Genomic DNA, 15,222 nt, shown 5'->3' on the forward strand with positions numbered 1-15,222 from the left:
ACGACTGGTGCTTAGACACACTGGCATTCACTAGAGACTGCATTCTCGGCAGTGCAAGAAAGGTTGGCACCTATAGATGCCAATACATCTGGCACTAGTTAAGGAAAACTGCAGAAGTATCCCCAAAAGTAATTGTTTGAGATTATTGCTCCCGTGTGTCATTCACTACATCGACAGTGTTTTAGCTTTAAATATGATGCACTGTGACCTGGCAAGTGCACACACTTTTTCTTCAACTCTTGTTTCAACTACTTTACACTCCCAACTCAGCTGCAAGGGGCGTTATTATTTGGTTCGAACTTAAGGGCAAATTTTCTTTTACGAACTCGTCTGAATGCTCGGCTATGCAGAGCTTCCTGGGTTGGTATTTTGCTGCAGGACAAAGTACTGCAAGAGGAAAGACATTGCCACTTGCTGCTGCATAGCTTTTTTTGCAGTTTGGGCATGCACCATATGACAATGGGACACCATGCTGGTCACAGATAGACAAACAGTGGATTACACGCAGTGGTGCTATTAAAACTTCGCAGCAATTCTGCAGTCTCGCACTACTATATCTCGCACATTGTAAACATCTGCTGCCAATATCTGTACAGTTTAAATTTTTTTTTATTAATTCGTTTTCACTCTAAGTCAAATTTTAAATCTACAAACTTCTATCACAAGTGCAATGTCTAGTCTGACGTGCATGGCAAAACCACTCTGCTCTTCAATAATTAGGTCTCAATAATGCATTAAGCTAGCTTGTATGTGCCTTCGCAAATCAAGTGGATACATTAAAAAAAAATCCTACAAGTCAACTTGGCATTTGAGATTCCCCCGTTAGTTTGTTCATGATGATTAATGATGTACTGTGATGCAACAATGGTGCAAGGCCGCGCCCCCCGACATCACCCTCTACTTTCACTCATGAAATGCACACAGGTCGCATCAGAGCCTGGGAACAGCACATCGTACACCACATCCATTACATGGTAGTTTTCACTACTGCTGGCCGCTGTAGTTGTTGCGCCTTTCTTCAGCCTGTGCCTTTCACTTGCTGCTTGGCATATTGGAGGCCCTTAGTTCTCGGCCTGGATGCCTGGAAGCATTGCCATGGCCATCGCAATGGAAACACTTGCTCCAGAGTCAGTTCAATTAGCTGCGCATTACAACTTCTGTGCAGAGCAGCAGATGGCAAACCCAGCGCAGTTGCAGAGGTCAACTTGGAACAGCCGCTTGCAATCGCATGCTTGGATGCTTTCCTCCCACAATTCTGTTTTACGACTAGACCAAGATTGTCAAATGATGCTCCAAAGGTTTTCTTTCCTCTATTGATGCAACACCAAACAGTACCAACACTAGTGGCGCCAACAGTGTGGTTCCTTGCTTTTATTTTTATTTTATTTACTGTCGTTGCCATAACTATGTCATCTTTTCGTGTATACGACATACTGGAGATCCCCATTCAGACTCCGAGACCTCCTCCTGCATATTGAATTTTGCAACAACTTTACATAATAGCAATAAAGCTTGATTCCTATTGCAAGTAGGTCAAAAGATGCCCCTGCAGCACTCATTTTCTACACTGTCGGTACTGCGAATGATATATTAAATTTAGTCTAACGAGGTCTTGCACAAAATCCATTTTTCAATTAATTTTTGGCTCTTTCAATTTGCTTAATCAGCTGTTATCCACATAAAAAAGAAAATAAAGGGATCGAGAGCATACCGCACACACACTTGCAGTACAGTCGCCAACCAATAATTCAGACTCAACAGGCACTGCTTAATATAAAAAATAAAGTATCAGATTCTTCAGAAAATTGGCCACTTATTCAAAAGAGGCAAGAAAAAAAAAAGCTTGCCAACGCATTGCTGCACACACGTCTGCGCCCACACCTGTCACCTGGGGAGTTCGTATTTACTGAAGTACTATAGCGCCAAGTAGACGACACAAGAAGAGACACTCGTCCGTGTCTCTTCTTCTTGTGTCGTCTACTTGGCGCTATAGTACTTCAGTAAATATGCACCAACTAGCCCAACAAAAAGTTCTGCTGGAGTTCGTATTTAGCCCATTTTCATGCTATCACTACACATACACGAAAGTATTGTCAGCAAATGCACCAAATCATTATGGGTTTCTTTGCGACAGTCATTGTCTGATACCTTCAGCACTTAATACTAAATTAAATAGGGTTGGCACAATTTGAAGCTGTTTGACTATTCTGAGCAACAAAAATTAGCTGCCCGAGAATGTGTCGCTCTTTGGCTTGACACACGAAACTCTCACTGCTTGCACACCAAATTGTAAATGCAGCCAATAGCAGCTTGTCTTATCCAGTTGTTTGAGTGCAGCTGGAAACTAGTTCATTGGCTAGGCATGACTAATTTCAGCTCTGAGGAGGCACTGGCAACTTCAGTGAGTTCAGTCAAACTCACTTATACCAGATTTTGCAATACTCTGATGTAGCCACAACTGCGCCACTGTGAGCTTTTGGGGGAGAGTTGTGGTCAAATAAAGCATTTACTGCAATGTTACCACGCTGGGTATTTGGTTATAACAAATAAATGTGGCTACTGGGCGACTCTGCCAAGAGGAAGCGGAAAAGAAAAAAAAAATTGCGAGCTGCCGTCCCCGCCTGTGTGCCGTGCACCTTTGCTGCATTGCCAGCCTCATGCGCCGCCTCTCTCCAGTCTCCCTTCCACCCCTCCGAAAAACAAAACAGCTAGCTGCCACATGGCACGCAAACAAGTGCAGTGGCCTGCCTTCCATTTTTGGTACCATCCTGTGGTCACGCCGACGGATTTTCACATTAAGAAAGAAATGTTGCAGTTTCGCAAGGTGGAGCATTGATGGTGATAGCCAAGACAACTACACAAATAAGGTTTGTAGTTTTATCAGTGTTATGCACACTCGGGCGAAGATCTCACTTGATGACCAAGAACACTCGCTGCAAGCGAAAGCTTCGCACTGTGCCAGCGCCAGCGCCAGAAGCGTAGGAACAAAATGCGTATCAAGGCACCATCTCGGCTCAACCGTTGCGTTTGCTGAAGATTAGTTCCAAGATATGGTGGATAGCCCACATATGTGCCATGTGCAGCCATATGTAGCCATGTGCAGCTACAGCAAGGGTAGAGGAGAGGAGGTACACGCTAGGGGGAAGGGGCCTGATAAGGGTGCATACACTGCCCCCCCCTCCCACCTTCGCTATTTCTAGTGCACGCTTGAGAATTCTAGTGCACCGAGAATCATCTCTTCCCCAACCCTCCTTGCACTGAAGCAATCTTGTGCTTTAGTGTTTCTCCGAACTGTTGGGCATCCCACGGCTTCTGCAAGTTGTTATGCAACAAATGGCACAGCAGTGTTTCCTGCATACGATGTCCCGGCGGGTGCACTTCCAACAGCACTTTCGCCGATTATTATTTCGATGTGGAAGGATCTTTTGCTTGGTCGAAATTTTTATAGCTTTTTGCTAGATCTTCCAGCCGTGTACATGTTTGAAATGGCCGAAAACTTCGTTAAATCGAAACGATCATAAGATCACTTCCATTAAACTGCAAAACAAGAAATACATGGTTTTAAACGGAACTAAGATTGGGAAATTCAATCAAGGTTTGACTGTAATCAGTGCAGTGTTAAACAGCATTGTTAGTGGGTTCGACTATATCTGGGAACTAATTGGCAATGAAGGACAGAATCCAAACTTATTAACTTCCAGATGCCATCAGCACATATCTATGTAATGTATTCCATGCCATATACAGGATCGTCAGTGCACTTTTGTCGCCATGTAATACAGGCAACATTCACTGGGAGTAAGAACAAAGCAAGCCATATAGCAAAAAGATCTATTTATTAAATGTTATGGACTTTTAACAGTGAAATGATAACATGCAAGGCACTTCACTTCTGCCAAAATCATGCCTCCCTTCGGCAAAAAGAGCTACAAGATGAACTGTATCAACAATGCACAAAAATAAAGGTGACTGGCACTGAACTATCAAAAGAACAGTAAGTGGCAGGAGTATTGCCCCCAACGACAACACGGGAGGTAGTGTGTTTGTGTGTTCTGCCATAGAACAACAAGTGAAAACATATCAAACTGATTGGTATCCAAATGCCCATTCAAATAAAGAAATATTGCAAGTTTTCATCAAACAATACTATCCCAACCTGTGGTTATCAGCTGCACCACAGGTTGGCATGACAGAACAAATGCAAGGGGGGAAACTAAAAAAAACAAGAAGATGCACAGTTTTTGGTGTACATAGTGACTGCTGTCGTGACTTGGCAGTGGTTGAGACCCTCCTGGGGATGCGCATGGAATTCACAGGTAGAAAAGTGTGGTCGCAAGATTCTTGTGCGGCTCGGCATGAAGAGACTGGCCAGCCAGGAAAGCCAGTTTGTGGGCGTACTGGCATGGAGCAGGTACGCGGATTGTGCCCTGTGGAAAAAAAGAAGGTGCATTATGACAAACATTTTTTTTTCTTCAAACGCAGCGCACAGGACATGAAAGTGAAAAAGGAGCAACAATAAATCACGCATTGGAGATAGCAAAATGGCCACTCTTAGTACAAGCTTTAATAAGTGACAAAAAAATGAAATTTTGGCAGAATTTGAATTGAAATCTAGGATTTCACCTGCCAAACCCACATTTCGATTATGAGGCACGCCATAGTGAGGAACTCCGGATTAATTTTGACTACCAGGGGATCTTTAACGTGACCCCAATACACGGGTGCTTTTGCATTGAATTTCGGCAGTTAAGGACGGCATTAGTTTCTGTGAAATCGGTTGAAATTACATTATGAGGCATCCGCATGCAATGTCTCGTGAATCTCATCAAGAGTAAGCATGTTCTTAGGTAAGACTTCACAGTAAGCAAGGCTTGGCATCCCTCGGCGGCCTCTGCCATAGTTGTGCCTGCACGTCCCGCAGCGTGACTGCGCAGTGTGTCCCGTACCGTTCACTTAAAAAAAATATACAATTCATGTGACTGTTTTCCACAAGACTGAACGATATGGCATTCTGGGAAGAATATTTAGGCTAATACGCTTTCCCCAAAGCAAGGACACTGGTGTGAAAGCTCCTTCGAGATCTAATTTCTGGAGTGAGCGTTTGCCATCAAAGAGAAAAAAAAAAGGCGGGGGGGGGGGGGGGCAAAGAAGCATCATCTGCAGACCTGTCCAGCTGCATTAATTCAAGGTTCAAGGAATCAGAAGTTGGTGCGTGGTGTTGTTCCAAGGATTTTATAGACTGCCATGGACAACTGACTAACGCAAAGAACTTTTTCAAGGAATGCAAAAATTGGAAATTGAACACCGTTATGTGTGCCCCAAAAGATGACTTCAAGCACAGAGCATATTGGAGAGAGAGCTTTACACGGTGGAGGAAGCAGAGCACCTGACAAACCTTATCCAGGCAGCTAGGAAAAACAACTATGCCCTGTCACCTCGCCTAGACATCACTTATTCTAGCTCAAAAGAAGTCTCCTGCCTTGCTGTGCCTTGCCGAATAGCTCGATATGAGACAGCACATACAACAATGAATAAGCTCTTTCACTTGCAAGCTGACAGTGAACAAAGGACAGGTGCTTACCGGCCAGTTGAAGTACAAGTGGGTGAGCTTGTAAGACAGGCGCTGCATGTGCTCAGGCTTCAGTGTAGTCGTGTCGTGGATGACATTGAAGTGTGTGGGTGCCACAGTTCCCTGACGTACACTCTGGGAGACTAGATAGAAGTCATACCTGCAAGGTAAAGGTTACAAGCAAAGAGTTTGTACACTGTTATCTGTTACTGCTTTGTTCAGGTGTAAGCAGCAAGTTATCTCTTTTTTTCAGTTAAGGGGGGACGCGGGGATCAAATCACGAAAAAATGTCCGTTTTTGGAAAGCATGTTTTGGTACCTGCAATGTTTAGTCTACGCTGTATCAAAGCGGTTTGGCTGAAAACACACTAAAAGTGCGCCCCAAAAAATTAACTTAGTGTGCAGGGCGAGACAATAGCTTTAAATTGGGCAAGATCACGGCAGTTTGCAGAGCCTTATCTCGTCTTTCACACCACCGAGCGCCTCCATCTTGGTATCGTTCGAAAGCTCGAAGTTTCGCCATTCCGCTTCTCAATTCCTCGGTTGTCGCCATCTTGTAACAAACGTGACATCTCAAAAGAAGCGCAGGTCTGCTTAAGGTGGTCATACGGGCCCCTCCGATGAAAGCAGGCTTCTGATTGGCTGCCTTGCTGAAAGGCTCTCCCCATTGGTTGCTGCTGCGGCAGCGGGCAAGCTGGCAACTGCAGTTGTCTGCTTCGCAAATCACGCCGGTGTCTTTACTTGACCTGCAGCATTCGGGTTTCCAAGAGCTTCCAGGATAGTGATCGATCGTCGCTCGTTTGAGAAGAAATTTTAAACAAAGCACGCCTCCAGAAAACTGAAGCGAAAGCCTCTACGGCGATGATTAATTGGAGAAGCTGAGCGCCCAATTCAACATGTGCATAACATGCTACGCTATCTTGCCCTATGAGACTCCAGCAGTGAAGCTGACAATTATCCTGTGCCATAGACACCGATAATGCAGTTGACACAAAATGTGCCGACGGAAGCTCCCACGCCTCAGCGTACAGCCGCGCGAATCATTAGCAGAGCAAATCGTTAAAGGCAACGTGGGTAGAAGGTTACTATCACTGGCAAACATGGTGTACTCTGCTTCTGATGCATCATGCAACAATGACACAGCCTGTGAGCGAGCCCCAACCATCGACGGGCTAAAATGAGATAACTGGAGATACACTGGACATGTCGTCGCAACGTCGCACCATTCAGATGCACCTCGAGCCGCGTTTCATGTCAGCAGTGATGGCAGAAGCGCAAGCATGCAGCGTTCATGACTCCCTTCCACCCATGTGGTCTCTGCAACTAAACAGAAGTTCAATTCGATGGACCAGCAAGGCCAAGAACAAATTTTCAAAGGCCCTCCAAACAACGATGCAAAGGTGCAAGAAGATGTCCGACAGCTATAATGCCAAATATTGTTGCCCTGATGCGTTCTAATAAATCTGCACTGCTTGAAAAACTTTGCAGCCCCTTTCTCTCTCTCTCGCTCTTTTTGTCGTAGGTCACCTTGCTTGTGGAAAGCATAGCATAACAATGGCTGGACCAATTATAGCCCACTTTGTTTCGCAGTGATCCAGAAACTGTGCTGTACATGAACACAGTCCTGAAAGGTTTCGTTCTCTTTCCATTATTTTATTATTTCACAATAACAACATGGCTCTATGCAGTGAAGCACAGTCATGCATTTTATGCTGCGCAAAAAATTATTAGGGAACTAAAAAAAAAAATATCTACAGTCTTGATGAAGATTAGACATTTGGGCAAACATGCAAAGCATTCCCAGTTCCCTGCCGTTTCGTTCCTGTGCAAGGCTCTCAACACGCAAGGAACTTGTAAATTCTTATAAAACAAATACTAACGAAGATACGTTAGCGAAATTTTGGATCAGCCTCTTTATTGCAATCTGCAGTGTGTGTGTTAAATTTCAGCCCTTTCTGCCCAGAAAGAATATGTTATTTCTCATCCCCTCCTCCTCCCTTAATGAACATAGACACTTCAGCTCTTTTCAAACTCTCAACACTTTTCAAAGTCGACCAGTAATAACCTGGTCTACACATGTTGACAGACCAATTTAATTTCAAGATTTCTCATGGCCACTGCTTTGTAAAACCAGGCACAGCTGACTGATCGTTTTAACTTGACAAATGAAAATATAGCTAATTCTGCTCAACATGGTGGTCAACTTAGCACCCTGGCCATTGATCGGCGACTGTGCCAATAAAACATGCATTGTGGTGAGCTTCAGCACTGAAGTGAAAGTTGCCTTGCTGCTCAGTGCAGAACACTTGGAGCTATCAGCATTACAGTTATCATGCAAAGCATGAGCATAAACATTTCTATACGCAAACATGAGATAAAGCTTTACCGTTCAGGCCTGGTGACGTTGTTGTCAATGACTGTGCCCGGGGGAGGATTCTGGTATCCACCACCCCTGTTGTCAATGCTGAAGAAACGGGCGGCAATCCTCTTGGTGACGACAACAAAGGCAAGCTGAGGCCTAAGGTAAAGAACAGCACAGAGATCGAAAGGTCAGGCATCATTCCGAGATAAACTTGGAACTGCATGAATTTCACGTATGCCTTCGGAAAACGAGTTCTCCATGCAAACACATGATGTACGTACTATATTTACAAGATTTCTAGCAGACATTACTTCAACCAAGAATTCGGGTACAGTCAATGACCAGCTCTTCGGAGATGCCCAATGATTTGGAGCCTCGGACATGGCTGTACCGATTTGAGCCCTTCAGGACAGTGAAGGGCATGCATTCATTCTTCGGAGAGCCTAAGTTTACGGATGTCTTCGCAGTCCCTAGTCAAGAGGTCTCACATTGACTCTGCTAATCATTTATCCATCAAGATAGAACAAGTAATTGCCATCAATACACATAACGCTGCCACAAGTAATATACCCACGTTTTGAAGCGTGCTTGGATACAGAGAAAGGCAAACATCCACATAAGTACACACCTGATGCAGCTTGTGTACAGGCTACGACTGGTGGAGTGTTCTTTTTATCAGTACAGTAGATTCCGGATATATCAAACTGATATCTTGAGTTATTGTCTGTATCAAACAGCTGTAATATCGCCATGCAAAAGTGTAGCAATGTACTATGCACACAGCAAGCTCCCATGCACACATATTGGTTCTAGTTGAATCTCGTTAATTCGAACTTCCGGTTTATTAAAAATGACGCTGCAGTCCCGTAAAACTTATGTACAGTCGCCGACTGATTTTTTGGACTCCAAAAATTCGGACATGCTCGATTATTCGGTCTGCTTCGCGGCACCGCCATTCTCCCCATAGACCATAATGTATAGCAACTGCAGAAAGTTCGGACACCTTGCAACCTCTCGTCTGATTTTTTGGACAGCGAACTCGATCGAGAGCATCATGCACCAACTCTGACTAAAGTCTCTCAATAATTAACTCTGATCGGTGCACGGTTCGACTTGCTGAACGCCATTTTTGTTTTGAACGGAGCCTCCTTGCTGCCCCACGAAGTGGCGCAACTGCAAATCCCCGCTCATCATCATCGTTTCTGCCTGGTTCGTAGCTACAGCAGTTCCGGTCTCAGCTTAGTAAGCCATGTGAAGACAATCTAGCAGCTGATTTATTTCTTCGTGCACGACGCTGCTAGTAAGCCACGTTTTTGTTTGTGCGACTGGGGTCGGCGTGGTGTTTGCTTTGTGTGCTGTGTCGAGGTTGCGGTGATGCAACGCGGCATACGGAAACATCGCGTCAAGTGTCTAATGGCGCCGACAGTGCCCACGCAGACTGCGCTGGGGAATGCCGGCAAGCAGGTGCCGGGAGGCCTAGGATTTGTCGCCTTCCAATGTGCTCCCTACTGATGCCGAAAATGTTCTGCCGAGACCTGCGCAGTGGTTGTATTGCGATTCTGGACACCGTTTTGACAAGTGTCACAGGTGCTGATACTGCTGTACTGACGTGCGCAGAACTCGACGACGGCGAGATCATTCGTCAGGTTTCTGCTGCGCCGCCGGACGACGACTCCGAGGCAGAAGATGACGCACCATGTGCTGCGCTGCCGTCGCATGCGGAGCGTGTACAAGCAGTGACTGTGCTTTCAGCCGCCTATAGTGATCGTACGACCCTCTCCGAGATTCAGGCTTATCTGATTGCGCGTGTTCACGATTTCTTCAAGCCTACTGCTGAGCCCGAATAAGTGCATGGAAATAGAGGATTTCTTTCTTTTTTTTTCTTAATCTGCTTTTTCAGACACCTGTTTATTCGGACATTTCCGCAGTCCCCGTGAGGTCCGCATAAACGGTCGGCGACTGTATATTCCAATGGGCATAAACGCACAGCAATTCGCGTGCGCAAACATTTGCAACAGTTAATTCAAACATACTGTGCTCTGACAATGCTCTCAGCAGTGTGCCAAATCACGCGGCGGCGCCTCCAACCAGCAGTGTTCCGATCCTGTTATAGAGGAATGGCTTAAAAGAGACCCCTCAAAGCTGCGCGCACGGGGTTGGGGGGGAGGGGAGGGGGAGGTGGCAAAAATTTTCACAATCAGCCTATATTATGTCCACTGCAGGACAAAGGCCTCTCCAACTAGCGCCTGCGAATTTCTTAATTTCAATCACCCCACCTAGTCTGCTGCCGTCCTCGATTGCGCTTCCCTTCTCTGGCACCCATTCTGTAACCCTAATGGTCCACCAGTTATCTAACCAATGCATTACATGACCTACCCAGCTTAAAGTAAATTAATATATCAGCTATCCCTGTTGGCTTTCCGATTCGCACTGCTCTCTTCCTGTCTCTTAACGTTACGCCTAACACTCTTCGTTCCATCGCTCTTTGCACGGTCCCTAACCCTTTGAGGGTATTTTTTTCGCCATATGTGACCGCCCAGGGCAGATTTTTTTTATTGCAGATTTCAATTCTTCTTAGGGACTTATTTCGAAAAAAATTTACTGCAATTTTTCTAGGGTGACCATAAAGTGAGAAAAAAATATTTTGCGTTGGTATATATGTACTCTTCATTCATGAATAACAATAAACAAGGACATAAACTTTTAAGAATTAAAAATTTGATGCATCGTTATACACATAATTCAAGGCTCAGAAAATGTGCACACGAGAATATTTCGCAAGTCTCAAATGTTCCTGCTCTTACACTAATATGTACAACCATAGCGTAATCGAACTGCGTAGGTGAGCGCACTCAAGAAAACTGTACATTTGTGTGACCGTCAAAAAGCAAAACATGTGACAAACTTCGGTTAATCTTCAGCTTATCGCCAACCTGAGGCAATTAGTTTTCATGAGTCTCCAAAAAAAGAACAGAAAAGGAAATGCATGCACGGCAGTATCCTTGCTATGCGCACCCCTGCGAGTACTAAACGAGCGAGATACTGGTGGCCGTCCTTTGAGTGATTAGTAAAGAGATAGCCATCAATTTTGTGAGCGAAAGAAGCCGAAACCGCCTGCGGAACAAAACCCAAACCTCCACCTGTTCGCGCGCCAATGCGCGAGCGGTAGTATATAGACACACCCAAGCAAACTATCTCTAATACAAACCATGCAACAAAACCGAGAGAGGGAGGCGCAAGAAAAATATTCCCTCTATTCCCACATAGTGGCAGCACATGCCAGGAAAAATAAAATTAGGAAATTTGCACGCATTTTAAATGTACAGACGGCGCCGTAAGTGTACGGCAACCATTTTGGACTTGTTTGCGGCACCATATATTTACGCCATTGACCCTGAAAGGGTTAACTTGTTTTCGAGCTTCGTCAGTCGACAAATTTCTGCCCGATACGTCAGCATCAGCAGAATGCATTGATTGTACACCTTTCTTTTTAATGATAATGGTAAACTTCCAGTCAGGATCTGACAATGTCTGCCAAATGTGCTCCAACCCATCTTTATTCTTCTGTAAATTTCCTTCTCATTATCAGGGTCCCCTGCGAGTAATTGACAGAGGTAAACATACTCCTTCACAGACTAGAGGCTGACTGGTGATCCTGAACTCTTGTTCCCTTGCCAAGCTATTGATCATTATCTGTCTTCTGCATATTAATCTTTAACCCCACTCTTATACTCTCTCCGTTAAAGCCCTCAATCATATCTTGTAACTCGTGCCCAGTGTTGCTGTACAGGACAGTGTCATCTGCAAATCGAAGGTTGCCGAGATATTTGCCGCTGATCCTTACTCCTAAGCCTTCTCAGCTTAATAGCTTGAATACTTCTTTCAAGCATCCTCTCTCAAATGGCAAGGTCGCCGTTTCTGTGCCGCGCTGTTGTGCTCCAGCCATACTAGCGGCAAAATGCGCGCCGCGAGTGGGATCGGTCCTGGGCCGATTTTTCGTGGCTCACCACGGCGGCAAGTGGAGGAGGAGACCAATAATGGCCCCTACAGTGACATATGTGCTGAAAACTTGTATCATGCAGACCCGCTCAACCGCTCTATTCATACTCACGTCTGGTTCCGCCGGACAGCTTGTTTCGCACAATCGTCTGCACGCGTCAGCTCTCGCTCGCGCTTGTTTAGGTTGGCTTGGTTTGCCTCGTTCACGATTTAATTGTTTAATTTTCAATGATGAGTCTAAACAAACGTCCCGATGGACAGGCTGTTGGAGACAGTGTGCCATATCCGATTCTGTACGAGAAGACAGACCCTGGATACAGAGGCGACACCAAGTACCTCGTTCTCCTTGTCTTTTGAACAAGGTGACGCCGCAACAGAAGGGAGCGCAACACGACTATGATCAGCAGCAACGACTTCATCACCTTGATAAGACTTGACTTGGGTTAAGAATGCAGGACAAAGAAGGTAAACACAGTGCTTATCTGTCAGCAGACGAAGGAAGAAACATGCGAGCATGCAGAGGGAAGCAGCAGGGGAGACCCAGTCCTAGCCTTGGCAACTCCGCTGCTTCGGTGGCAGAGGTAATTAGTGGCATCCAGCAAGCTGGTAGGAAAGCAAATCCGCTTCTCTCCCGCCCTTCCTTGCAACTATGCTCCCCTCGCCTTCCCTCTCAACTCCCTCATCCTCGACGGTATTCGTGCCACCAACCCCGCCAGCCCGGCACAAGCTTAGCCCACCCCCTGGAAGTTTAGTTTTACTGCCATTATTGGGAACTTAGTATTGTGATTGAGCCAAGCCACTACAGCGATTCCTGTTCATGCGGCCTCACTGAGCAGCGCATTACATCCTCATTGTAACATCACTGCATAGAGCTGTGGGGGATCTGTTGGCACAATATGTGCCCAAGGGGGACCCAGGACTTTCACAGATCCCTCAAGCAACTGACTGACTGTGATGGGCAATACGATGATGCCTGTGCCAGTCGCGCTACACTGAAGTGCCATACAAGTGCTTGTGCATCCTTAGCAATGTGTTCAGAGAATTGGAAGAGCAAGTTTACCATCAGGCACACAGCAACCCTTTCCATCAAGGCCGCAGCTGCACCCAGTGTTGTCTACCATTTGCGCAAGCCGGGAAAAGCACAACCACACAAGGAGGAACAAAGAAAGTTCAAGCGACCGACAACTTACTCTCGCCCTGGGAACATTTCGGTCAGCAGGCTCTGAATCTGGCCCACTTCCCACTCCTGAACCTGCAGCAGCTGCCCGTCCGAAACACCATCACGGAAGAACAGGATGCGCTCGGGGGCTGTTTTGTTCTCCTCCTGGTACTGCTTCAATGACACTGCAGAGATGAGAGAAAGCAAACATTGCAGGTGAAGCAACAAATCAAACCACTCTTACTAGCACAACAGCAATGCACAACAATTCTAACAGCTCATCCACTGCAAGTCGATAATGATTTGGTTCTCACCATGACATACGGTGCCTTATCACAACCAGCAACACCTGAAGTTTCACAACAGCACAATGCAAGGCAAACAAAAGGATAAGGGGGGGGGGGGGGAATGTGACAAGATGCAGACATTCATGTGCCACATGGCTCACACCATATTTCATACAACTTTAGCCACAGAGTTCCTGTTCCTGTCCCACAAGATATAAATTGTTGCACAGATCACATTTTTATTATGACATCTCTTCATAAAATGCCCTGAACCGCCTTCTCAGAGGCTGTGAACGATAGCATGTCTTAGCTACAGCAAGCAGTTGCTAGGCAGCGCACACGGGCAGCCCCTCGTGAAAGCAGAGACAATGGTAAAATGAAACACGAGTGCCAGCAATACCAGTACAAAGTGCAGGCCTCGTTCATTACTGAGACAATTAACCAAGTGCAGTGTGGAGCCGCTGCAACCATCGCAGATGCAGCATGGCTTCCGACTCAGGGATCACTCACATGCCAGGTGAGTCTTGAGGGCACTCCCCAGCTCTTGGTGCGTCTGGTGGAAGCTGACACGGGAATACCAGCGTGTCAGGGTCTTGTTCAGGCTGGCAACGAAGCCACCAGCCGAGAGGCCCTTCTGACGGCAATCATGGTATGTGTCGTACCCGATGCACATCACACCTTGGAGCTGCACGAGAGCATGAGCACGAAACAGGAGGAGAGTTGAGATGAGACAGCGTCAACCAGTATGCAGACTGAAATCCCCTTGCTAATAGCTTCATATTAATGTCTTTAGAATAACGAAGGTTTGAAATATCTCCAGCCATAAGCTCATTGCTGTGAAGATGTAAAAATATTTCAGTACTACGATTTCTGAAACGCAGGATATTTCAAAATTATGAGCCACATCCGATCTTTTTTTCGTGTTAGTAACACTTCCGAGCAATGAATTTGTAACCCGAAATATTACTCACATTTGCAACTTACAGAAGGCCATGAAACATTATGTGCACCACAATTACCCTAACTGGCTGCTGCGTTTCTTCCTGAATGGCACCATTTTCCAGATTTTTCCGGCTTCCCAATTTGTATCACGTGTAGTTTGTTTTTGTCCATCGTCAGCGTAAATGCACACGTGGACGTAATGTTTGCAAATTAAGCCATTTTTTATTGTTTCATTTCATCTTTAATGCCAACTTGCATGTTTTCAATGCATGGAATGATTCTTGACAGTCGCATGCTCATATTAAAATTTCACAGAATACATCTCAATGCTATGTTTTCGACAGTATAGGGTAACAGAGCCACGAACTGAAAAGTTCTTGGCACCACCTTGTGACACGGAGCTCAACCACATTTCAGGGTCGATATTTTTTATAGTATTCAGCAGCTGCAAACGCAGCAGTTGACTGGCACAAAGTTGCATTCTCAATGACTCGAGGCTTCCCCACGCTCGCTCTTTTTTACAAGCCCTACACAAGACAATGTTCCAGGGCAAATTTTAGCACATGCTATCACCACCAGCACTGTTATTCACATTTCTATCTCACTAGCTCCTCTAATAGTTTCTTGTCATGCGATCAGATTTATCAAATTCTAATTGGTGCCTCTGCAAGCGTGTCACAGAAATGTTGACGCTGGGATCCTACATGGCACTGCTACTTGAGAATGATTGAGCGCACTAGGCAAAGAAGCCACAGACTAGCATTAACATTTAAGTTGTGTTGTCAATACCAGGCATAAGAACAAGTTATTGGCATGTGCTTCATGAATTGCTTGTCTTAGCACATTATTTTTTGGGGGGAGGGGGAGAGACTTTAGGCATGCAGTTGGTAAAGCTGTACCAGACA

General features: G+C 45.6%; 1 protein-coding gene across 5 annotated transcripts in view; it reads right to left on the bottom strand.

Annotated features, from left to right (window-relative positions):
• Window positions 1–3,819: 3,819 nt before the first annotated feature.
• LOC142575681 (piwi-like protein 1) overlaps window positions 3,820–15,222 on the bottom strand; it is a 43,778-nt gene continuing 32,375 nt past the window's right edge. For all 5 annotated transcript variants that reach the window (XM_075685226.1, XM_075685228.1, XM_075685227.1 and 2 more), the window contains exons 15-19: window positions 13,886–14,060; window positions 13,120–13,273; window positions 7,955–8,086; window positions 5,582–5,729; window positions 3,820–4,427 (exon numbers count right to left, since the gene is read on the bottom strand). In XM_075685226.1, the coding sequence (XP_075541341.1) occupies window positions 4,311–4,427; window positions 5,582–5,729; window positions 7,955–8,086; window positions 13,120–13,273; window positions 13,886–14,060 (726 nt within the window). In that variant the 3' untranslated portion in view covers window positions 3,820–4,310. The remainder of the gene's footprint in view (window positions 4,428–5,581; window positions 5,730–7,954; window positions 8,087–13,119; window positions 13,274–13,885; window positions 14,061–15,222) is intronic.

This window comes from Dermacentor variabilis, chromosome 3, assembly GCF_050947875.1.
Source record: "Dermacentor variabilis isolate Ectoservices chromosome 3, ASM5094787v1, whole genome shotgun sequence".
Taxonomy (NCBI): domain Eukaryota; kingdom Metazoa; phylum Arthropoda; class Arachnida; order Ixodida; family Ixodidae; genus Dermacentor; species Dermacentor variabilis.